The 23320-nt window shown below is 41.1% G+C and overlaps 5 protein-coding genes across 5 annotated transcripts in view; 3 read left to right on the top strand and 2 right to left on the bottom strand.

Moving 5' to 3' along the window:
* The first annotated feature begins 2105 nt into the window (after nucleotides 1–2105).
* On the top strand, nucleotides 2106–5999 carry LOC137800526 (vesicular inhibitory amino acid transporter-like). The gene is made up of 2 exons (XM_068597762.1): nucleotides 2106–2961; nucleotides 3947–5999. Exons 1-2 carry the CDS (start codon nucleotides 2581–2583, stop codon nucleotides 5132–5134), a joined length of 1569 nt encoding a protein of 522 aa, XP_068453863.1. The 5' UTR covers nucleotides 2106–2580; the 3' UTR covers nucleotides 5135–5999.
* Nucleotides 6000–6790: 791 nt separating this feature from the next.
* bpifcl (BPI fold containing family C, like) lies at nucleotides 6791–13327 on the top strand. Its single transcript, XM_068597688.1, has 16 exons — nucleotides 6791–6886; nucleotides 7050–7173; nucleotides 7331–7433; nucleotides 7544–7675; nucleotides 9409–9564; nucleotides 9654–9717; nucleotides 9857–9917; nucleotides 10042–10133; nucleotides 10358–10534; nucleotides 10624–10683; nucleotides 11474–11641; nucleotides 11935–12002; nucleotides 12100–12142; nucleotides 12242–12302; nucleotides 12443–12519; nucleotides 12634–13327. Exons 2-16 carry the CDS (start codon nucleotides 7074–7076, stop codon nucleotides 12685–12687), a joined length of 1416 nt encoding a protein of 471 aa, XP_068453789.1. The 5' UTR covers nucleotides 6791–6886; nucleotides 7050–7073; the 3' UTR covers nucleotides 12688–13327.
* A 150-nt stretch (nucleotides 13328–13477) lies between these two features.
* Nucleotides 13478–18104, bottom strand: LOC137800475 (PRELI domain containing protein 3B-like). Its single transcript, XM_068597689.1, has 6 exons — nucleotides 17972–18104; nucleotides 16618–16786; nucleotides 16148–16237; nucleotides 15913–15983; nucleotides 15648–15750; nucleotides 13478–15535 (listed from the first exon to the last, which is right to left on the bottom strand). The coding sequence occupies exons 1-6, from the start codon at nucleotides 18001–18003 to the stop codon at nucleotides 15419–15421; spliced, it is 582 nt and encodes a 193-aa protein (XP_068453790.1). The 5' UTR covers nucleotides 18004–18104; the 3' UTR covers nucleotides 13478–15418.
* Nucleotides 18105–18779: 675 nt separating this feature from the next.
* On the top strand, nucleotides 18780–20281 carry atp5f1e (ATP synthase F1 subunit epsilon). Its single transcript, XM_068598110.1, has 3 exons — nucleotides 18780–18861; nucleotides 19211–19332; nucleotides 20103–20281. Coding segments are annotated over exons 1-3 (156 nt in total). The 5' UTR covers nucleotides 18780–18829; the 3' UTR covers nucleotides 20105–20281.
* Nucleotides 20282–20844: 563 nt separating this feature from the next.
* The window catches only part of si:dkey-11f4.7 (piezo-type mechanosensitive ion channel component 2), a 29653-nt gene continuing 27177 nt past the window's right edge, over nucleotides 20845–23320 (bottom strand). Inside the window, exons 51-55 of the mRNA XM_068597541.1 lie at nucleotides 22735–22904; nucleotides 22337–22453; nucleotides 21951–22030; nucleotides 21570–21795; nucleotides 20845–21460 (exon numbers count right to left, since the gene is read on the bottom strand). Of these exons, the coding sequence (XP_068453642.1) occupies nucleotides 21205–21460; nucleotides 21570–21795; nucleotides 21951–22030; nucleotides 22337–22453; nucleotides 22735–22904 (849 nt within the window). The 3' untranslated portion in view covers nucleotides 20845–21204. The remainder of the gene's footprint in view (nucleotides 21461–21569; nucleotides 21796–21950; nucleotides 22031–22336; nucleotides 22454–22734; nucleotides 22905–23320) is intronic.

Genomic DNA, 23320 nt, shown 5'->3' with positions numbered 1-23320 from the left:
AAAAGCATTTTTTTTATTTAGGGTGAGGCAGCATGTATTTCGTATTTCGCGTGCTTGCGTTTTCGTGTGCGCGTGTATGTGACATTTGCAGCCGATCCTCTGTCCCAGCGTTCGCCCGAGGAGTGTGCATGTGATGGGGGAGGGAGATATGCCTCAAGGACTCTCCCTGTTTTCTCACTGTCCTGCAATACACACACACACACACACACACACACACACACACACACACACACACACACACGCATGCACGCACGCACACACGCACATACCTCCAGACATGGATGACACACACTCACTAACAAACACTATGTTGGCCTGAGCACAAATGGCAGCTGGCAAAGCTACCCAAGCCAAGCATGAAAATATGCGGAACTTTCTCTGTCCTCTGGCTAGTTTCTAAATTTAGACCTCTCGTCCATGTTGCGTTTTTTTTTTTCTTGCAATGCTGCACGTAAGATATTGTCTTGCATTTCTTAGTAGGCCTATGCTTGTTTCTGGAATAAGAAGAAAAACGTCATTCAGCCTCTTCAAATAAATCTAAATGTGTTTGCTTTACATATCCTTCATCAAAAGAAATGTGCAATGTTTCGTTATAGAAGAGAGGACTGGATTTTCAGCCTCCACCACAGCGGGATACATTTCTGTAGCAGGCTGCAAAAATGTGATGACACTTTTGCTCAACCGTGTCACAGCAGATTACGGAGGCAAAGACGAGGTGCTTCGTATTCCCGGGGATTAGAGCTGAAGTGGAGAAGAAATAACTCTACCCTGAAATGTATTTTCCAATGTGCAGATCTCAAGTAAATGTAGACCATAATAGACAATAATTAATATAGATTAATATATTAAGTTCGTCTTGTGTTAAATTGACTCTTTTATTTGTTTAATTCTGTGCGAAAGAAAAGCGTCTGAGGAGGAGTTTGAGCCGTTTTCCTCTTGCGTTGTTGAAGGAGCTGTCTGTGGTGCTGCTGGGGCTCCGCAGCAGGCCAGCTGCAGCATATCATCATATCAGCAACGAGTTGCATCCCTTCACAGCCTGCTGAGCATGCTCATCTGGAATCAGGCTGTTAAATGAGTTGGAAACTTAAAATCTGCACACGTATGCATTCATAACACGGAGATCTGATATATTTTCATATGAAGTCAGCGTATTTTGTATGGAAATAGGACTTGAATGCGTAAGAACAAATAATTCAAAATGATTGGAAAATGCATTTAAATATTGTGTTAGTATAATTATTTATTCTAAAAAAAATGTAATTTTATCATTTCTTAAAAAATGTGAGGCAACCCTGAATATCAGGCCTTTTATCTCCACATTGCAGGGAAATCCCATGAGATATACGACTCTCGTTTTGTGTGTGTGTGTGTGTGTGTGTGTGTGTGTGTGTGTGTGTGTGTGTGTGTGTGTGTGTGTGTGTGTGTGTGTGTGTGTCTGTGTGTGTGTGTGTTTGTTTGTGTGTGAGGGAGTGGGTATGTGAGCGCACGCTGTCTCAGATTAGGATCTGTTGCAGTCAGCGTGCTTTATTTAACACATGTAAGATTGAACAGGTCAGGCGGAACAGTTCAAATGTTGTCTAACGAAAAATACGAGATTACATTGGACGAATGGCCCCATCGTTAATGTATATTTGCATTTACTGTAAATTGTAGTGATCGCAAATACAACTGCATATATATATATATATATATATATATATATATATATATATATATATATATATATATATATATATATATATATATATATATCCAATTGGCCCGAAAGATTATAAGCATCATATATCTGATGTCATCGCGGGTCGACCTGCTGGCAGAATAAATACAGCATGAAAGGAGGTAAAATGTTGATTTCTTCATTCATGCATAATATCACGAGCAATTCAGTTTTACTGCCGCCTTTAAATGACCTGACCGTTTTATCCTCGTGATCCCTCTGTCGGTGAATTAACACACACTCTCTCTCTCTCTCTCTCTCTCTCTCTCTCTCTCTCTCTCTCTCTCTCTCTCTCTCTCTCTCTCTCTCTCTCTCTCTCTCTCTCTCTCTCTCTCTCTCTCTCTCTCCCTGTCAGCCGTGACAGTCGTGCTGCGCGCGAGCCACACTGCTGGCACACTATGCGGACACGTGCACGCTCCTCTCTCCTCTCTTTCGGTGGTGCAGTCAGAGATTCCAGCGCCCGCGCTGTCACCAAAGGGACCCCAAACTGACACCCAAAAAAGGAAAAAATAAATTCTAAGTTCTCTTTTTTAACGACACATGAGGACATATTTCCGTTTTTGTCTCTGTTTTTGGGGCGTTTCCCACGTGAGGCTGATGCCACGGAGTGTTTTTTAGGGAGGAATATGGATGAGCAAGCCAAGAAAAGCGGCTGAGGATTTTTTTTAACAGTTTGGGTGAAACGGATTGCAGCCGTCAGAGGGCTGGGTAGCTTACTTTGCGACTACATCGAAGAGGCAACAGGCATGACTTCAGTAGCAATTTAAAATCGGCGAACAAATCACCCTGCATGCGTCTGCCTCTTTTGTTTTTACTCGGTGACATCATTTTCAGTTGAAGAACGTTATTTTATCCGGATAAAGATGGCTCATCTAATACGACACAAGCTCACCAACAAGCTGACCAATGCGGCCCACACGGTGTCCAACAAATCCCAGGCCAAGGTCAGCGGGGTGTTTGCCCGGCTGGGCTTCCAGGCCGCGACCGGGGAAGAGGGCGCGGGTTTCGCCGAGTGCGACGACTTGGACTATGACTACAGGCAAGGGATGCAAATGGATGTCCTCCAGGGAGAAGAGGAAGGGGGACACGTGGAGGGAGCGGGGGAGCTGGACGGGGACAGCCACTACCAGAGAGATGGCACTGTCCGAAGGCCCTCGTCCTTAAAGACGGGAGGCTCGCTGGATGAGGATAAACCACAAATCACGACATGGGAAGCTGGCTGGAACGTCACCAATGCCATTCAGGTACATTGATTACTTTCATCTTGCATGCGTGCATGCATAAATAACGTGCTGCGTGGATCAGGCCTACAGCTGGACCAAAAGTCACCTTGAACTGAAGTCTTTCATTTTGTACGATTTGTATTTTAATATGCTATGGATGCACATTATGTCCCACAATCCAAGATACCATAATACACAGTATGTTCAATATTGTCGAATACTTTATATTGAGCTTCAAATGTATTATTATGTGCTAAAAAAATAATCATAATTACTACAGGCTTTAATTGAACGTTTCATTGTTGGTTTGAGTTCATTTGAATTCATTGCAGCCAATGTGTGTTAAAATAAATCTTTTTATCAGTGGAGTTGCAGACAGGGCCTGTACGGCTTTGATAGCCCCGAGGCTGAATAGCACCCACGTGCTTATCAGCATCTCCATCAAATTGAAATTGTAACCAAATTCGTTTTAAAATTCGTTTCAAAATGGTTATTGTAATGCCTTAATTCGATGTCGCCGACACACGCAAAACGAAAGCCCTGTTTTTTCAAGGGCGAGGCGCATGAGAAAATAACTCTGGAGCCAGACACGAAATGAATCAGCTGTGATGTAAATGTCTGCGTTGCATTGCTATCCTAATGCGCAATATATATATATATATATATATATATATATATATATATATATATATATATATATATATATATATATATATATATATATATATATATATATATATATATATACACACACACACACACATATATACATACATTCATACATTTATACATATATATATATATATATATATATATATATATATATATATATATATATATATATATATATATATATATATATATATATATATATATATATATATATATACAGTTATTATGTAAGATGTGAGCTGTGCCAGTCATTGCATGCCTGGGCTGTTCGTCGGCCTGTCACAGCGATGTGGGCCTCGTCCATTACCACTAAACTGCGCTTCTCTGTCCGCAGGGCATGTTCGTCCTCGGCCTGCCTTACGCCATCCTCCACGGTGGCTACCTCGGTCTCTTCCTCATTATCTTCGCGGCCGTGGTGTGCTGCTACACCGGAAAAACCCTCATCGCGTGTCTGTACGAGGAGAACGAGGACGGCGTCAAAGTGCGGGTGAGGGACTCCTACGTCGACATCGCCAATGCCTGCTGCGCGCCCCGCTTCCCGACGCTGGGGGGGCACATTGTGAACGTGGCCCAGATCATCGAGCTGGTTATGACCTGCATCCTTTACGTCGTGGTCAGCGGCAACTTGATGGTCAACAGTTTCCCGGGGTTCCCGGTCTCCCAGAAGGCGTGGTCTGTGGTGGCCACGGTCGCGCTCCTGCCATGCGCGTTCCTGAAGAACCTCAAGGCCGTGTCCAAGTTCAGCTTGCTCTGCACCTTGGCGCACTTCGTCATCAACGTCCTCGTGATTGCCTACTGCCTCTCCAGGGCCCGCGACTGGGCCTGGGACAAGGTCAAGTTTTATATCGATGTGAAGAAGTTCCCCATTTCAATTGGCATCATAGTGTTCAGCTACACCTCCCAGATCTTCCTCCCCTCCCTGGAGGGAAACATGCAGAAGCCCAGCGAGTTCCACTGCATGATGGAGTGGACTCACATCTCAGCCTGCGTCCTCAAGGGCCTCTTTGCTCTGGTGGCCTACTTGACTTGGGCAGACGCCACCAAAGAGGTCATCACAGATAACCTGCCTTCGACCATCCGGGCTGTGGTGAACATCTTCCTCGTTTCCAAGGCGCTGTTGTCTTACCCGCTGCCATTCTTTGCTGCAGTTGAGGTTCTGGAGAAATCCTATTTCCAGGATGGCGGGAGAACCATCTTCCCTGACTGCTACGGCCCTACCGGGCAGTTGAAATCCTGGGGTCTGGGACTTCGAATTGGCCTAGTAGTCTTCACCTTGCTCATGGCCGTCTTTGTCCCCCATTTCGCCCTCCTCATGGGTTTAACTGGGAGCCTCACCGGAGCTGGCCTGTGCTTCCTCCTGCCAAGCCTCTTCCACCTGAAGCTCCAGTGGAGGAATCTTCTGTGGCACCACGTGTTCTTCGATGTTGCCATTTTCGTTATTGGGGGCATATGCGCCGTATCTGGTTTCATTCACTCGATTGAAGGACTCATAGAGGCGTACAAGTACAATCTCCACGACTGAGAGCTTCAGAGATGACCTTTACTAAATGGCGATGTGCTAAAAGGCCACACTCTGGCAAGTTGTCAAGAAGGCCATATCGAAACATCATATGTCAACCACTTGACAAAGAAGCTCATGAGGATGATTATTTGTGTGAAATGTACATCTTTTTTTATTTTGCCTTTGTGATAATGTGCAATAATAAACTCTTCAATCATAGTGTTAAGTATTCTACTCATTCCAGAAAATGTGTTTTATTGACTGGACAGAGGAATACAACCTCCGCATGAAAGGTGGGGGAATACATATGCGGGCATTGATTAACAAGCCTGTCCAGGTACTAGTCTTCATGCAAAGTTGTCAAAGATCCAGTGAAAATGTCTACCATGGGTCTTACTGTGTATACGTGTTTATATCTGGGGAATGAAATATGTGAAAAACAATGGAGTGAATATGTAATTATTGGTTTTTGAGCTGCTAGATATATCATTAATCCCACTTCAGAGAAAATATCAATGCACCCAACAGATCACGTGGGGCTCTGTGGATTATAATAAACCATAAAAAAACGTATGTGTAGTTGTTTAAACAATTTTATTTCACTTGGCTTTCGTTTTGGTGTTTTATTTTCCATCTTATGCCTATAGTAGTCTTTGTTGGCTCATTGATTTTCTTGGTGTTTCAAGTGTCATTCTGGATGAAGTGAATTCAAAGTGCAAGCAAGTGGGTCCTAACTGTGTTATATGAAAAATGTCTGTCTGGTAGTATTCTCTCCTATTGAACTTGTTAATTGTGATTTAATGGAACTAACATGGTGTGTGTGTGTGAGACAAAGAGTATTTGTGGAATTAAGAGATAAATAAATCTAATATTTTATGGCTGGTGATTCTAATGATTCATTGAAATGGAGCCAGAGATGATGAGTGGCCTTGGTGGTTTTACTTTCTCTTGTATGTCTGCTGTCCTGAATGGGCTCGGTTTAACTTACACTTAAAATGTTAATTAAGATGGTCTTTCTAAAACCAATATGAGCATTCAAAAAGGCTTGAGACGGAGCTGAGGCCTCCGAAAATATATCAGACAAAAATCTGCACCGTTGACTATCAACAACATAACTGTGTACAGTTTGCTACCTGCAGGTACTCATGAGATGATTTTCACCTTCTTTGTATGTTAGTGGGCCATGACAGGTATTTTGTTAGAATGAGGATTTTGTTCACAGAGCTGGTTTCTGTTGAAACCTCTAACAAACACTCATCTTGGCTGTTGGACTGCAAAGATTTCATTCAACAATTAAGCGCCTAACAGGTTGACCTTTGGTTTTGGCTTCCTCTTTCAAGTATTTAAACCACACAGACAGAACAGAATCAACCAATAGTACCTCCCCCTACCCCCCCTCCCCTCCCCCCCACACACACACACACATACACACAAACACACATACACATACACCTACACCTACACCTACACCTACACACACACACACACACACACACACACACACACACACACACACACACACACACACACACACACACACATACACATACACATACACATACACCTACACACACACACACACACACACACACACACACACACACACACACACACACACAAACAATCACAGCTATTTTCAGACGTCAGTAAGTTTCACTTCTCTAAAACAGGAAGTGAAAGCTGCTGATGAAGCACATGGCAGAGCTTCTCTGTCCGTGAGGCGTTTGTTCAGGAGCTGACTTTGAACTTGACGAAAACACTGCAGTAATAAAGGTATGCGCTACATAATATCACCACCACAGGTCTTATGAGAACAGCATGTTTGCTTTTAGACTGCATTTTAGATATCTTCAAATGTCTCTGTGGTTCTTTACGTGCAGAGTTTTGTAGTTGCTTTAACACTCAAATATTTCTATCTGTGTCAATTATTTGGTAGTTGGCGCCACAGGAAACCGGTAAAATGCTTCCAGCAGTGATAATAGTGCTCATGATCATCTCCTTTACCAGTGGAGAAAATCCTGCAATACAAGTAATCTTGACTAATAAAGGACTTCAGTACGGTAAGTCGATGCAAGAAGAGGTGTTTTTTCTCACGTTTATTCAAACACAAAATAATTGTTAGATTGCTCTGCAGCTACATTTGTCTTCTCATAAAGAACCAGACAAAATGACATCATTACAAACTAGTCAAACTGTGCCCATTACTGTTCGTGCCAGGAAAACATGTAGGGGCAGGATGGATTCAGGACAGGTTGGATCTTGTCACTTTCCCTGACATCAGTGGTAAAATATTGGGCGGCATATACTACACATTCTCCGGGTAACATTCCATTTAAACATTTTTGAATAATTTAATTCATTAGACATTTTTACATTCCTCAGAGCCGTGTCCTCACCCCTGTTTTTGCTCTCTCCCCGTGTGCTCTGTAGAGTCACTATTACAAAGTGTGACTTTCCAGAGCCATCGCTTGAGTTCTATCCGAACATCACAGGATTCAAGTCGTCCATCTCCGGCCTCAGTGTTGCAGTAACCGGCAAGTGGATGACAGACTTTGGCCTTATGTGAGTTTTACCCCGATCTCTGCCTAACATTTGAACTCCTTGTTTGCAAAGCCAGTAACCCCACAGCTGGTCACTCAAGGTTCTCAGGTTTTCCTTTTGGGCAAATAGTCTTCAGAGCACCTGAGGTAATCAGATTATCCTCTTTACCACAAAATAAAAGCTACAGTTGGAAATATTGAAAGATACATTTACTTCAAGCTTAAATAAGGGAAGTGATATTAAAAATTCATGTGAGGACAACTAAGAGGAAGCATCTCCTCAGAGGTATCATATCTCCAGAGCTGTTTTGTTTCAACTCCTGTACTCTTAAGACACATTGTCCTCACATTTTTTAATTAAACTGTTCATTACGGTGGCCTTTAGGTCACAAAACTGTACTTTTTTACTTTGAAACATTTTACTGGATTAAAACTGTGCCCCCACTGATCTGGATTAAATGGTGCCAGTTAGACAATAATATGTGATGTTTGTTCAGTCGGTTCCTTAGGAGGAAAATGAGAAAGAACCAACAACACCTGAGAATCAGACCCCGAGAAATATAATCTTAAGATATTGTTTTGAGAATTAATAAGGTACATAGATTCGTTACTGATATGAGACAGACTTTGTAATTAAAAAAAAAATGAACTAATGGTTTTATTTAAGGAATACAAAATAATACAATTTGCAGGGACAGAGAGGAAATTATATTAGTGGACAACTGAAAATGACTGGATGAATTAAAAAAATATTCTGTATGACAGGTCAAGATAAAAAGCCGTTAATAAACTTTAAAACTACATCCCAATCTTTAATATTCTAAAATGTCCTATCCAACATAAACTAAACTAATCGGTGGGATTTAAGTTGAGAACAGGGCTCACCATGCTGCAGAATAAGACAATGTAATGTTGTGGCTTACCTCCTCATACGTGGGGTATTACTCAATACTCAAAGGCAGGCCAACAATGGACTTTCTAAAATAATGTCCAGGAAACATGACAGTCGAGAGTAAACGTAGGCGGCTGTACTTCATAAAGGTTGGCCGCTAACTGGTCCCATTAACCTGTAACACAAACAACTGGAGTTGGTTGGGGACCGTAGCCAGCCTGAGGGCTGCGTTTACATCACTCCACCCTGCATTCACCACTTGGAGAGCAGTTTTATTACCTCCTACATAAAGGTCATGTGACAAGTATACATGCACATCTGAGAAACCAAAAGGAAATACCAGTGATTTGGGTGACTTCCTGTTCTTTCACCCAGTACCCTGAGGCCACTTTGGGTATCAGTTTATAATACATCCACCCAGTTCATGTGGAATATGAACGTCAGAGCTAACTGGGGATATTAATAACATGGAGTTTATATATCAAATGATATATTTATAAATGGTCCAGTCTGGACTACAGAGCTGTGCCCGTTCTTTATGCGGATTGCAATTGTAATGTGACTTTTAACTTTTCTCTAACTCACTAAGGCTTGAAATGTCATCAAGTTGGTAAGCCAGCAATAGCAAATCACTATTTAGATATAAATAAGAAAACATGTCAGGAAAACAACGCAAAAGAGAAACAGAACGTTTACTTTCATGATGAAGATTTGCAACTATACACACACACACACACACACACACACACACACACACACACACACACACACACACACACACACACACACACACACACACATAGTAGAGGCTGTATTTTATGAATATATGTTCACCGACGACATGCAATGACTTTGTGTTTCAGACATGATGGCGGAACATTTGACATGGCAGTATTTAATATGGATGTGACCTCTGTGTTGGAGCTGGGGAAAGATGCTGGCGGGCATCTGTCTGTCGCCAGTAGCCACTGTGAAGCTCAGATTGGAAATGTGGACATGCAATTTCACGGTGGAGCAAGGTACAGTAAATCCTAGGGATATGGAGAGAAAGGAGAAAGGAACAAATACTGATGTCTGGATTGAGCGCTGCATTTCCTTTTGTCAATAGTTGGATCTTCCAGCCTTTTGTGGAGCATTTCAAGGGGCGTATCAAGGATAATATAGAGGCCACAGTGAGTGTATATCTTTGTCACATTTATCATAAATACTCTGACTGTGCTGTATGATCGTCAGATGATGCTCAGGTGAAACATGTACAGATTTTTAGTGACGAGAGTGGCAGGATATTTGCTTTGTTTCTTTTCTCCATAGATCTGCCCTTATGTGGAGGAGTCCATTGTGAACTTGGAGTACCACCTACAGGCCATGAGAGGTATTGCAGCAGGCCGTATCTTTAAAAAGGCCCTTAAAGAATTTTCATGTTGAAACTAGCTACATACTCCAAGAATGTATATCTATAAATAGTTGATTAAATATATGGTTTCTACTCTTACCAGTTTCCTTTGATGTGGGTGAAAACTTTACTTTTGACCTCCCTCTCACCGGCAAACCCATCTTTAATGCTTCAAGTATGAATCTAGGTCTTAAGGTAAGGTTGCACACAGTCTACAATATTTTGTTATATTGTAAAATCAGATTTAACAAAAAAAAAGAAGGTATAAACACAGAACTTTTGGTACACCGTATACATATGTTCAAGTTATGTCCTTTGGCAATCATTTATTATAAGGGCTAAAGTGCCACGGCTTGTGATATGACCAAAAAAAGTGATCAAAAGCTGTAATTGATCATTTGCAACTCTTTATCTTCAAGGGGGAGTTCTACAATATCCAGACCCATACAGACCCTCCCTTTGAGGCCAAGCCTTTCAGTGTGTCTGAGCGGCCGGACTACATGCTGTCACTGGGCCTGTCTGAGTTCACTCTGAACTCTGCCTCGTATGTGCTCTACTCAGCTGGCCTGCTTCAGGCCCTTATCACCGACAGCATGGTAAGAGCTTCTGAAACACAATGGCAATACTGTATGTTTTTGCCCTAATATTTGTCTACTGTTAAAGAAATGTTGTGTCGTCATCTCAGATTCCTCCAAGCTTTCATGTGCACCTGAACACCAGCTGGATGGGGCATTTCATTCCCCAGGTAAGGGCATTTGTATCAGGATAACATTTGGCTTCCCTGAAGAGTTGTATTTACTCGCTGTACGAATGGCTTCATGACAGCATGCACCAAGTGTCACAGGAAGACAACAACAAATGAGTTGTTGAATGAGGATGCGGAAAAAGTTGCTGTAATGCTAAAGCCATCAAAGACAATCAACACTATACTATATTGTCTGAAAGAACAAGCAGTACTGCTTCTGAAATGTATTATCCCATATCTTTATTATGAACATGTTCCAAACATATTTACATACAATACATACCATCACATATACTATCAGATACTGTATGTAATGTAAAAATTCAGTCATCAAAAATCTTCAAAAAGTCATTCAAAAGCAACAGTCATGTCCAAAAAGCACTCTATCTGGTAACTGTGCAAGTGATTGAAACACATTTAATTGGGGACAGAAACATTGTGTTCAGATGTGGGACGTGTTGAAAATGAAGTAAGAAAAATGTGTTTTACTTCTATTTTCTCAAATCGATGCAGACATTATACATATTCTTCTTTATCTTGACCTGAGTTACTGATTACTCACTCTTGTTTATCTGACATGTTAATTCCCCCTATTCTAGTTTGTCACCTAAAACATTTGGAGCAAATGTTCTGATATGGAAAGAACGAAGGACTTGAAAAAAACAGCTCTATGACAAACAAGAGTGCATTACCTCCTGCATTGTCTGTGTGTCTTGTGTCTCTCCCTGCTTTATAGCAACCGTCTCATAAGCATTTACTCTTTACGCTTATTTTTTCTCTCTCGCTGCAGCTTCCCAAGATGTTTCCCGGACTTCTGATGGAGCTGCTGAATTATGCTAGAGAAGTGCCGATGTTTTCCTTCCAGTCCGGTGTGTTGAAACTGGATTTCAAGGGCGCTGTGAAGGCCTTCGCCATCCAACCAAATGGTACCCAGACCCCGCTGTTCAAACTCAATGCTGTGAGTACTTTCTCCTTAGGTCAACAATGCATCAACTAGTTCCATTGTGGATTTTACATCAGTACATTCAGATCAATTCAAGCTATTGCTTAATTGACAGGGGGGAAAGAGAACTATTTTGATAATTTATTAATAATACATTAATCGAATAACAATGGTACAAACCAACAGTTCTTAAATGTGGTTTATCCAACATGTAATATATTAAACAACGAATGACTAACTAGTAAAAATCACTGATTCATGATAAATAATTGTTGGTTGTTGCTGTAATTCAAACCTCTTTCTTTCAGGACTTCAAACTCAGCGGTAAAGTGTGGATTAGTGGTGGCAGACTTGAGGGCTCTGTGACGCTGGATAAGTGAGCATCGTAATGTTTTAAAACACACGTGAGCCTGAGCTCACGCACTCAAACTATAATATAGGCCTCATGACTTTCATTTCTTACTTTCAAACAGCTTTACACTGACGCTGGCATCGAGTGAAGTGGGAACCTTTGAGGTACATGGCGACATCGCTCTCACACTATATGTTAGTCACAGGAAGCCCAATGTGTGTAAAGTACAGTAACTGAAATGACTCACACGTTTCTCTTTGCAGACTTATGCTTTGGAACACTTAATGCAGGCAGGAATGATGTTAGCTGTAGGAAAAGTGAACAGTAAGTCTGTCTCTGTGCATCCCTTTTCACATGTCTTTGCGGGGTTGACACAAACACACATATGGCGATACAATCCAACAAACTGAAGACAATGAGGACTCTACATTGTTCCTGACTTGACTTGAACCGTTCTGTTTCAGTGGAACTGGGAAAAGGTTTTGTTTTACCCAGATCGACACATGGAGAGCTGGTCAACACAGTCCTGGGGATGGAGGAGGTCAGTGTTAGTAAAAGATTACTCGTGAATGTTCGGTCAATGTTTGGCTTTTTGAGGATATTTTAATTTGGAGCAGCACTTGCTGGGCTGACCTTTGTTTTTATTTTTTAACAGGGATTCATAGCCATCTCTTCCGATGTGGTGCTAACAAATGGAGGCTTCGACTGACAAACAAACTGGTGTGTTTGACTCACCAAACGGAGACGCTCTTCATCTTCATTCAAATAAATCAAACTTTCAGCCAGCGTAAAAAAACATTTGTTGTGTTAACTTGGAAAAGCTAAATCTGGCCCAGTCTGGATTCTGGACCGTAAATGATTAACAGTACATTGTCACAATATCGATATACACATCTACAGCATTCATGTCAAAATAACAGTTTATACCTGCAGTTCATCTTTGTGAAAGCCAGATTTGTTTTAAACAATGATGTATTGAAAATATTTTTTTAAGTGCATTCTCACGGTGTGGTTCAAATTGTAGACTGATGTTTTTTACAACATGCTGTGTGCCACTGTTCATACTTTTAAAATGTATTTATTCAAGAATGTTCAAAATGAGGGAGACGGTTAGGATTCTACTTGACAGTAGTGCATGAGGACGTCATTTAATTTGAAAGACAATTGAACTTTACTGTAATACAAATGTTAAGTTAAATGAATATTTGGATGCATGTGCAGTTATCATTTAGTGGTATTGTTATATAGACGAACAATACATTCATCATATTTCCCAGTGTTTCAATGACTGTCAGAAACAAATCACCTGCATATTTTGACTGAAGTCCAAGGCAACAGTAAGAAATGTTTCAGACCAATTGTAAGAATTTAATTAAATTCATCTTTGTTCAATAAAAGGGGTGTCACAGCTTTTTGGTTTGAGAGAAAAAAAAAAGAAAAAAAAAAAATCAACCTCAAGAGTTCACACTTTAAAAAGTCAAAGGAACACCACCACCAGATTCATGAAATGATGAAATCTCTTTATTTTGAAACATTTCAGTGTGCACTCTTTAGATCCTCTTACATCATCACATTCTTGGAATGTAACACTGCCAAAAATATAAATATAAGCTTATGTACAGCCACTGTTCTTAAAATGTTCACAAAATAAACACATCGCACTTCGGTCATGAAATGATGAGACACTGAGGTGACCAGCTGGCTGATGGGACAGTTGACCCGACTTCAAACTGCTCGATCCTGAGCTGGACCTGATGAGTTAGATCATTACGAACAAGAATTTAAAAAGAAACTTCTCTGAACTGGAAGCAGGTGGGAAAAAAGACTGACCTATTGTGTACAGAGATCTATTGGACTGAGAAAATGACAGTGGAGCAAGATGTAAACTGTGGAGCATCTTTGAAGACTTGTGATGCCGAGTTTAATTAACAGACAAGTTCAATTAGCTTCCATTGTACCACAAACCCCTGTAATGTAAAGTTAAATCTGTAGAGCTGTCCGAATTAAAATCCCAAAAAAGAGAAGAGCAGAAAAGGGGAGAACAAAAAAACAAAAAGAGTTAGAGATCTTGCCTTCGTCTTAATGAGGCCTCTATGAAGAGAAACTGAACTGAAGACAACCTGAGAGTCTGATGTGGGATGAAGGTAAATATAGTATCACATCAACACAGTCTTTGTTGATGTTCACTGATACAAATATACTTTAAATAACACCATCTATAGACATTAACAAAAAAAATGACAGCGGGTTTGTTCATGATCATAAATAAAAAGTGTTTTGGGGTATTAAATTAGCACAATTACTTCAATCCTGACATTCGCACTCAGTGATCCTGAACCCTGCAGAGCACCTCCTACAACACTGCTGAACGTTCACAACACATTCTCACAGCCTCATTTGGCAACTCTGCCCTTTAAGGACTTCCTACCTATTTAAGTGCATTTCAGTACACATGTTGAAAATAAGTTAGACATCCAGAACGCCTTATTCTGTAACACAACCACACAGTGGAGGAGAAAGTACTAAGAAAGGCAAGAAAGAAAGAAAGTAATTTGTATGACTAGAATGAAGACTAGTGCACCATGCCGTTAGATTTCCATTTGACGGCACAAGAGTGTCAGTTGCACCAATCTGGATGAGTACCATAAGTGTTACAGCACCATGGAAGTAACCCCACAAACGTCCTTCCTGTCTGAACTCAGATCTGGCTGCGGCGCATAGCAAATCCATCTGTGAGAAAGTCCAGTTGGTGCAAAAGACCGCAGACTCATCTGGATTATCAGCTTTCTCAGAAGCTGACCTCACATGACAGTGGAGAATAAAAAGCCCGGAGCTTCAATATCATAAGAAATGATTGTGAAGGAGTGCGTGACTTTAATACGGCACATTTACATTTGTGGCTTTTTGCTTTGAGATCATTTGGTCAGTTCTGCTGTACAAAGCAAAGTCGGCCAATTCAGGAAAAGTTAGAGAAAAGTGACTTTAAATCAGCTGTTAAAAGTACTTAACTTGCTGAGGGATATGGAAACAAGAAAGACGAGAACATTAGAGAGAGATGCAAAGGTCAAGATGAAGGGAGGGGAAGACAGACAAGAAGAACATTGATGAAATGTGGAGGCACTATGTGAATTAAAAAAGAAAGAGCTTTAACATCACAAGACTAAGTCCTATGAGCTTCAAGTGCAGTCCAATTCAACCCTGTTTGGTTTTTAGTTTTTTTACCGTCATCAGCGCAACACTCCCCATCATTGCCCACAGTGACAAGTCTCAAACCCGTCTGCGCAGACTGCTGAGGCGGGACAAACGCACTGAAACAAACGTACGTAGGGCCAACTGATGGGGATGCGGTTATTAGGCTGTGCTGGCAGATTAGGTGAAGGGAAATGTCTGAGAGATCCATCGGTTCATGATGGCAGAGAAAGCAGTAGGACAGCCGGGGATCATTTGTCTGCGACTGCTGCTGCCATCGGAGCACGTAGAGTTCCACGAGCAGTCGCCGCCAACTCCTCGATTTCTGTGTTTAATCTTCTTATGACCCACTCCATTGCCTCCCGACCCTGAGACAGACAGAGGGAGAGTTTTACAAAAACATAGCATACAGTGACAGGCACGTTGCTATGAAGAGAGATCAGATGAGTTGTCAGGAGGATTTAAAAAGGGCAGCTTTACCTTGCCGGCGTTTGTAGAGATGGTCTTGGCCATGAGACCCTCGAGGTAGCTACTCAGACTGATGCCTTTCACACTGATCAGAGCCTCTTGTGTGAGCACCGTCCTGAAAACACATTTACACAATAAAAAAAGGTCATAAAACAGTCAACACAAAGTTAAATCTCTGATATATTTTGAAGCCATTTTATAATCTTTTAATTAATCACTAATTCATGAAAATAAATATCACGGGTGACATTTATAAACGAAAAGCTGAGTAATTTACTTTTCAGGATCCAGCGGATGTGGCTTGTACGTCAACTTCTCGTCCACAGACACCATGTTAGTGAAAGAGATCTGGATGAACCGAACAAAGTCAAAGTTAGTCTTCGTCTCTCACTTACAATATTTACATTGTCTCCAGGTATTTCAGTAAATTTTTCCCCAGACACTAATCCTCATGCTCAAAAAGACCGTTCTGACAAAGTGTACGAATTAACAATGAGGACAGGACTACTTACATTTGTAGATTTCAGCTCAAAGCTCTTCTCTCTGGGGTCCACAACTGAATGTTCCTGAACATAAGTGCATGTTCTTGTTACCCCGATAAGCTGCAGGAAAAAAGACAACCAAGGATTGGTTAAAAAAAGAGAAAATATTTACATTTGGCTGTTGAGCCATTATGGTCTTAATATCTTACATCATAATAATAAAATGTAATAATAATAACATTTTATAGTAATAATAAACTCTATAGTTGTGTACTTTAACTATCAAGTTGCGATTTTAATTTCTTCTTTTTTGAGACAAGTCCAACATTTAAATCTGGGCAGACGATTTCTATACAGGCGGCAGACTGAGGAGGTTAAACTATAAACGCAGTCGTGATTATATTATTAAGATCAGGCCAGGCGGAGTTGATCTCGTACAAGCTTATTATCAAATTAAAAAAACACAGCAGCGCAAGTGTTTCTCTCGTCGTCTAACTTACAGACTTGGCCATGGCAGGAAGGCCCCACTCGGTGCTGAGCAGCCTGGTGCTGTGTAACCGGCCCTCTTTGTCCACGCTTCTGTCCAGAACATCCACACCAAACACACCGGGGTTCATGGGGTTAGGGTACTTCTGCATGGCCGCCTTGGTCACCGTCTCCCACGGATGGCTGTCAAAACCAATATTAACATTTAAAAAGTTCTGGAAGGCCAGTTAGACACCTTGGAAAAAGACTACAGGTTGCCAATGTTAGCTAACTCTGGAATATTTACATTAGAATACAGTAATAAAATATACTATAATACATGTATACACACACACACACACACACACACACACACACACACACACACACACACACACACACACACACACACACACACACCTTTGGGTGACATTGTAAGATTCCGGCTCCCTTGCAAGATAAATGTGACCGAACAGGATTGAAATGATATGAAGTTTAAAAGCTGTCCATTTTCACCGCTCAGTGCTCGTATGTTGGGAAAAAAAACTAATAGCTTGTAGGTTCATTACTTATGCACAGGATTCAGAAGTAAATATGTGATCAGGTATTTTCTAAAAAGGTCCAATTTCATACAGTCAATATTAAAGACTAGTGGGGAAAATCACAAAATGGAGGAATCCCCTGGATATCCGTAGAGTGACAGAAAGGACGAGGAACGCCCCCTCCACACAGCACCGTGGATTTAACAGGAAACTCATCGAAAGGGACAAAAAGCCTATTCGACCATTGTTCCCCACCCACTACAGTCAGATGAGTTGAAACACACACAGACAACAGAAGGGTTGTTTTCGTCACAGGGTCCCGTAACCGTTTGACAGACAGATGGATCGTTATGCAACAACGATGATCCCGGTTCAGCAGCAAAGGTTAACCCCGTGAAGACACACGAGCACCACGATCATCCCCTTTATCTGCATAATATCATCAGCTAACGTGTGGCTGAAACGTCTTAATGAGCTCCGACATGTGACATATGTCACTTTACGGCATCTGATAACTAAGTTAGCTTTAAAGCTAACAGCCAAAAGCTAATGTTAACTAGCGTTAAAACGGCACAAACAAGTGGATATATTTAATTACAGCTGTCGGAACAACTTCAACCATAGAGGCGAATACTACGTTTACTGAACGCGATTACGGACATGAATGAAAAACGGTTAAGTAAGATGACCTGAAGTTACGGTTACCCGTAACTCACGTAACCGTGGACGCTAATTTACGACCACCCTTAGCAGCTAACGAGGCTAGTGGCGTTGAGGGGAACACGCAACCACGTCTCACACGAGCAACAGATACAAAAGGCTTTATCACAGACAGAGAACTACTCACTTGAAAATGTGCTCTGAAGCCCAGATCTTCATCTTGCGAGGCTCTTGTCCGTCAGGGCTCGGGAGCCGGTGCCCGTGACAGCGTGACCGCGGTGAGGAAGGAAGGAGCCGAAGGAGACGACCTTAAAACGACGACATGCCCCCTGGCGGCAGAGACGGGAGCTGCACTCTGATGTCCACAACAATCATTGTATTAAATATGTATTTATTTATTTGAGTAAAGCTATGTTTGTTTGTTTGTGGAGGGGTTTCTTCATTTAAAATAAATAAAATACTCCCCAACTAATCCTGCATGTGGAGAAAGAAATATCCGACTGTATTAACATTGGAATAATTTGATATTTCTCTGTGTAGTTCATCATCTGATCTAGTTACTCAAACTTCACAGTTTGCAATGTCTTGGTGTTTGTCAGTGGATTGTTCCATCCATTATTAAAAAAACGGTACATCCTATCTGTACGTATGTTGGTATAATTTAATACATTACCTATCTAACCAAAAGTAATTCCAAGTCAACTAATGGAGGGCTTGACAAAAGTCATTTGATCTTATTTTATAACTAATTCGCCACAACTATGTGGTGACTACCTATCAATTGAATGTGTAAAGGTAAATTACTTCAATTACTGGCACCACATAATCTAAAGGTACATTTAGAATTAAACGACTGTTTGAGATATCAGAAAGAAGAAAAAACAAGGGTGGTTGAGGAATTGTCTAGAGGCGGGACAAGTGACCGTCAGAGCTGTCAATCATAGCCAAACACGGTTCTTATTGGGCGAGGGAAAAGACCAGCGTCTCTCAAATGTCGTCATCACGCACATATCCGACCTGTCCTTGAAGCCATAACACGAACAAGATGGTTGCATACTGGAGACAGGCAGGCCTCAGGTATTAAATATTAATATATTCTATATGTAAGCAGTTAGCTTTGTTCTCTGTGTTTACCTTGTTACTCTAAATTATGATTTGTTCGTATAACTGAATACTTTCGCGACTTCCGTGTTGTTATTCTGCCCATTAAATGCTCAGAGGGCAACCCGGCACCGCTTTAGTTCACTGTTAGCTTCATTCGTGCGTTTAGACAGCGATGCTTGCGTTAGACTATAACCGTCCAAACATTTACTCTTTCTCATAATGCACAGGCTACATTAGTATGTGTTTTAAGGGACACGTGTGTTTCCACTGTCAGTACTGCGGGTCCTTTAGCATGCGGCTAACTAGTGCTTTCTTACTGCAGCTACATCCGCTTCTCCGCTATCTGCGCGAACGCGGTGCGGGCGGCGATGAAGCCGCAGTTCCAAGTCTCCGCTTTGAAGGCCGCGGAATCCAACCTGAAGGTCTTAAAGCCAGTGAAAAAATGTAAGTTGATCAAATGTTATAGGTTAGCAGCAGTGGAGAGAAACTCAGATCCTATCGCCACATGAAGTCCCCGTGGGCCGCCGACTGTCGACGATAGGCAGCTGTGACATTGAGTCTTCAAGTACAAGTGAATGACGTGCAGCCTGACGTTATAACATAATCATTAGATGCTGCATGCATACAGTATCATCAGTGACCTTTCAGATTGCTGCATCGTCAATTTGAAACATGTACGCATCATTTAAACGTTGTGCCTAATCAAGGTGATCCTGTCTAATTAATTCATATACTATTGAGTAGCTACATCTATGCATTATCTTTTCAAGATGAGTTGCCTGAAAACGTGCATGGCATGTCTTTTTGTATGTACAATCTTACTCTCCAAAGTAACACACACTTAAACAAATGGAGGTTTGGGTTGAATGAATGTCCTTTGGTACATGTCAACTAAGACTACCTTGTTCATTCAGTGTACTTGGGGAACAATTAAACTGACTTCATACCATAACTATTCATACTTTTTTTTTAAACTGATACTCAACTGACTGGAAGTGTCTGCTCAGAGCTTATTTTGGCTGAACTTTCTGTGTAAAGTTGAACTTGGAGTTTTTTTTAACTTTCTGACTATCGACTACAGTTTGGAATTTTTTATTTTTTTTCCAAATAGACAAACCCTAAAACTGCGCTCACTGATATGAATGATTCCAATCATTTTCACAATTATATTTTTAATATTTTTTCTATCCTTTTTTTCTCTGTTTTCCCTCCAGGATCTGAGGCTGTGATTCAGATACTTGTACCTTGAGTTGTGAGGGCCTTTCACTGTCCACTCTTTCACATTGGGGAGAAGACCAACAAAAAGATGGATGACATCACGATGATTTGAATAAAATTGTTGTACTTTCATTTGTAATTTAAAATTGTATTAAAGATGGCTATTGGAAATGCATGTTCTGTCCTTGTATTATTTTCTTCTGGTGAATCTAGTCATTACAGCACTGCAGAATGAGTCACTAATACATTTGTCTGTAACAATTTTTATTTTGGTATAAATAAATCAGTACAATAGTATACATGTCATGTACAGGAACCTGGTATTTACAGAGGTCTGAGTGCTGATCCATGTTTGTTGAACTTTCATTGTTGCTGTAAGAGGTCAGGGAACAGGGTGTGTACTGTACAGATTAAAAATCTGAATCCAAAATCATTAGAAATGCATGCATTGCCCAGTGGACTGGAAAACAAGTACTCTACAGGAAACTGGCAGGCACTTTTATTTGTTTTAACTGCAGTTCAGAATAATTAAAGTTCTAGTTTAGTGCCTTCTAAATTACTTTAACATTTCATGTATTTTGTATGATACAGGCAAATTATAGAACATGGCACAGGTTTTGAAGTGTCAGTAAACAAACTAACTTTGATGTCTAACAAGTGAATTACACAATGATCTCAAAACTAAAAGTAAATCAGGGAAAGGGTTTTTGTTATGAATATTTATGTAAGAAAAAATGATTGATCCATTTTTATATGTGCGTTGATCTCTGCTTTCTCTTTCAATTTATGTCAGAAGTAAAGATAAGTAGCCAGTAGTATTACCAGAGTCAGATTCCTATATCTTGCTCTGTTTGCACTTAGCAGGATTCTTCATTACAATTGGACTTTAAATCACAAGTTCCACCTGCTGCTACATTTGCAACAAATTACAATTCATTTTTTTGTGTTAAAATGAAAAGAAAAATGAAGTGACGCTTCTGCACCAAATGTCTTTGCTCTAAAACATCCCTTTGAGTGATGGGAGTTAAATGTGAACGGATCCACAGGCGGCACTTGACCCTCCATGTCCCGTACTAACAGATAGTACTCCACTAAACCCTAGCTGTCCTTCTTTTCCCTGGTCATCTTGATCATTGTCTCCGGTGATCGGTAGAGGAAGATGAGTTTCTCAAAGAGCGTCTCTTCCAGCTCCATCTCTCCCGTCTCGCGGACCACGAAAATGTCCGTGCAGAGCTTCAGGACCCGGTCCACACACGGGAGCTCCTCAAACATGATGGACCTGGAGATTCCGTTGAAGAACTCCCTGACGAACTTTCCGATGACCAGCACCACCGACATGTACAGGCCTACGATGCTGTAGTGGAGAGGAGAGGTGCAGAGAGAGTGGGCATGTTCGAAGAAGTCTATGTGAGAGAGATACCACTGTTAGTTCATAACGGCTGGAGAGAGGTCTTGATACCTACCCGTGACCAGCCAGAAAGCCCAGACTGGAGGGGCTGACTTTGTCATTGAACACCACTATCTCGATGCTGTGACACTTGTGGTTGGAAAAGGGGAGAACAGGTGAGCACTCCTTCACCACCCACCACTGGTCTGCCCCCTCCTCTGACCCTCCGTTGACCTGTTGAAGTTGGACTGACATGGGCCTGAAGAAAGACAGTGCCTGGAGGTCCGGCCGGTCCGAGGGCGCTGAGGAAGACGTGCTGGCGTTAAAACAAACTGCATGTGTTTTAAACGAGAGATTGATGGATCATCACCTGATCCTTATCCAAGATGGATCCCTTTGAACGTTATCAGGACAATGCAGCTATAATTCACGGAAGAAAAAGTCTGTAGTAACTAACCTACTGTCATCCTGGTTGCCATTTTGGACTCTGGTCCTTTGGGACCCCTGAGGAACTTTGGTAGCAGAGAATTAATGATCCTGCAGGATGAAATAAGATGGAAAAAAATAATTGGGTAGTAAAATAAGAAATAGTTGATGACATACAATATTTCAGCTTTTATAGGTTCATGCTTATTTAAGTATTTTTTGAAGATTACTTAATTACAGCCATTATTAGCAATGCAAACTGAATTTCAACCCCAGAAGAAGAGAAGCAGTAATATCACAACCAAATGGTTGTGAAAGTGTGTGTGTGTGTGTGTGTGTGTGTGTGTGTGTGTGTGTGTGTGTGTGTGTGTGTGTGTGTGTGTGGGTGTGGGTGTGGTTGTGTGTGTGTTCACTCACAAAGGTTTGCTGCTGTTGCCTTTCAGCATATGGACTATCCCTTCTCTCAAGGCCTTGTCCTCAAACTTCACAGTGTGTTCTCCCACCGTCTCTGCATGCATAGATATGGACGCATTCCTGAGAAGGGACAGAGAGGAGCGTTAGGTAACACAAGTATCAAAGTGTGTTCAGCGTGATGTGCATTCAGCAAAATTATTTAAAAATTAAGTTATCAAACAGTTTGATGAAGAGATCTGTATAAAGAATTTAACATTTATAGGGAACTTCATTTTTTTTTTTATCCCCTAGAAAAGAATATAACATTATATAAACGGACAGTCATTTACCATTGTACCATGAACGAGACACACACACACACAGATCACAATACAAGCAGACACACACATACACACACTGACCGGAGCAGCGTCCAGCGTAAGGTCATGTATATATAGGGGGAGTTGCTGAGCTCCTGGATCATGGCCGCTCGACTAGCCGGGCTGATGCTCCACAGCAGACTGGCATCACTCTTGATCTTAGCAACAACAATGTCGTCCACCACATATTTCATTAGGAACTGCATAGCGGACTGGTGTAGTGAGTGAGAGAAAGAGAGAGAGAGAGAGAGAGCGAGAGAGAGAGAGAGAGAGAGAGAGAGAGAGAGAGAGAGAGAGAGAGAGAGAGAATTAGATTAACATAGTTATATTAAAAAAATAGTGTTCTGAAACGAATTGAATCCTCGTCCCTGTGTTTTATATTACCTTGTGATTCTTTTCTCAAAACATTTGAATTGCCTTTTGTTTGTTGCTTACAGGTGCCTCACAAATAGACTTGCCTTGCCTAAGCATCTTAACCATTTGTCCAACAAAACAATCACTTCTGTGTGTATCAACATGCTGCAAGCCCTTTTCATGACATCCACAAAAAATTACTCCCTTATTTGTGAATACTACAATTCATTCTCACAACATCATTAAAACCCACAAATTGACAAATTAAGAAAGA

The sequence above is a fragment of the Clinocottus analis genome, unplaced genomic scaffold, assembly GCF_023055335.1.
Source record: "Clinocottus analis isolate CAN_PGR_092001 unplaced genomic scaffold, fCliAna1.0.p SCAF_4, whole genome shotgun sequence".
Classification (NCBI taxonomy): domain Eukaryota; kingdom Metazoa; phylum Chordata; class Actinopteri; order Perciformes; family Cottidae; genus Clinocottus; species Clinocottus analis.
This window is presented reverse-complemented; position numbering and strand designations above follow the sequence as displayed.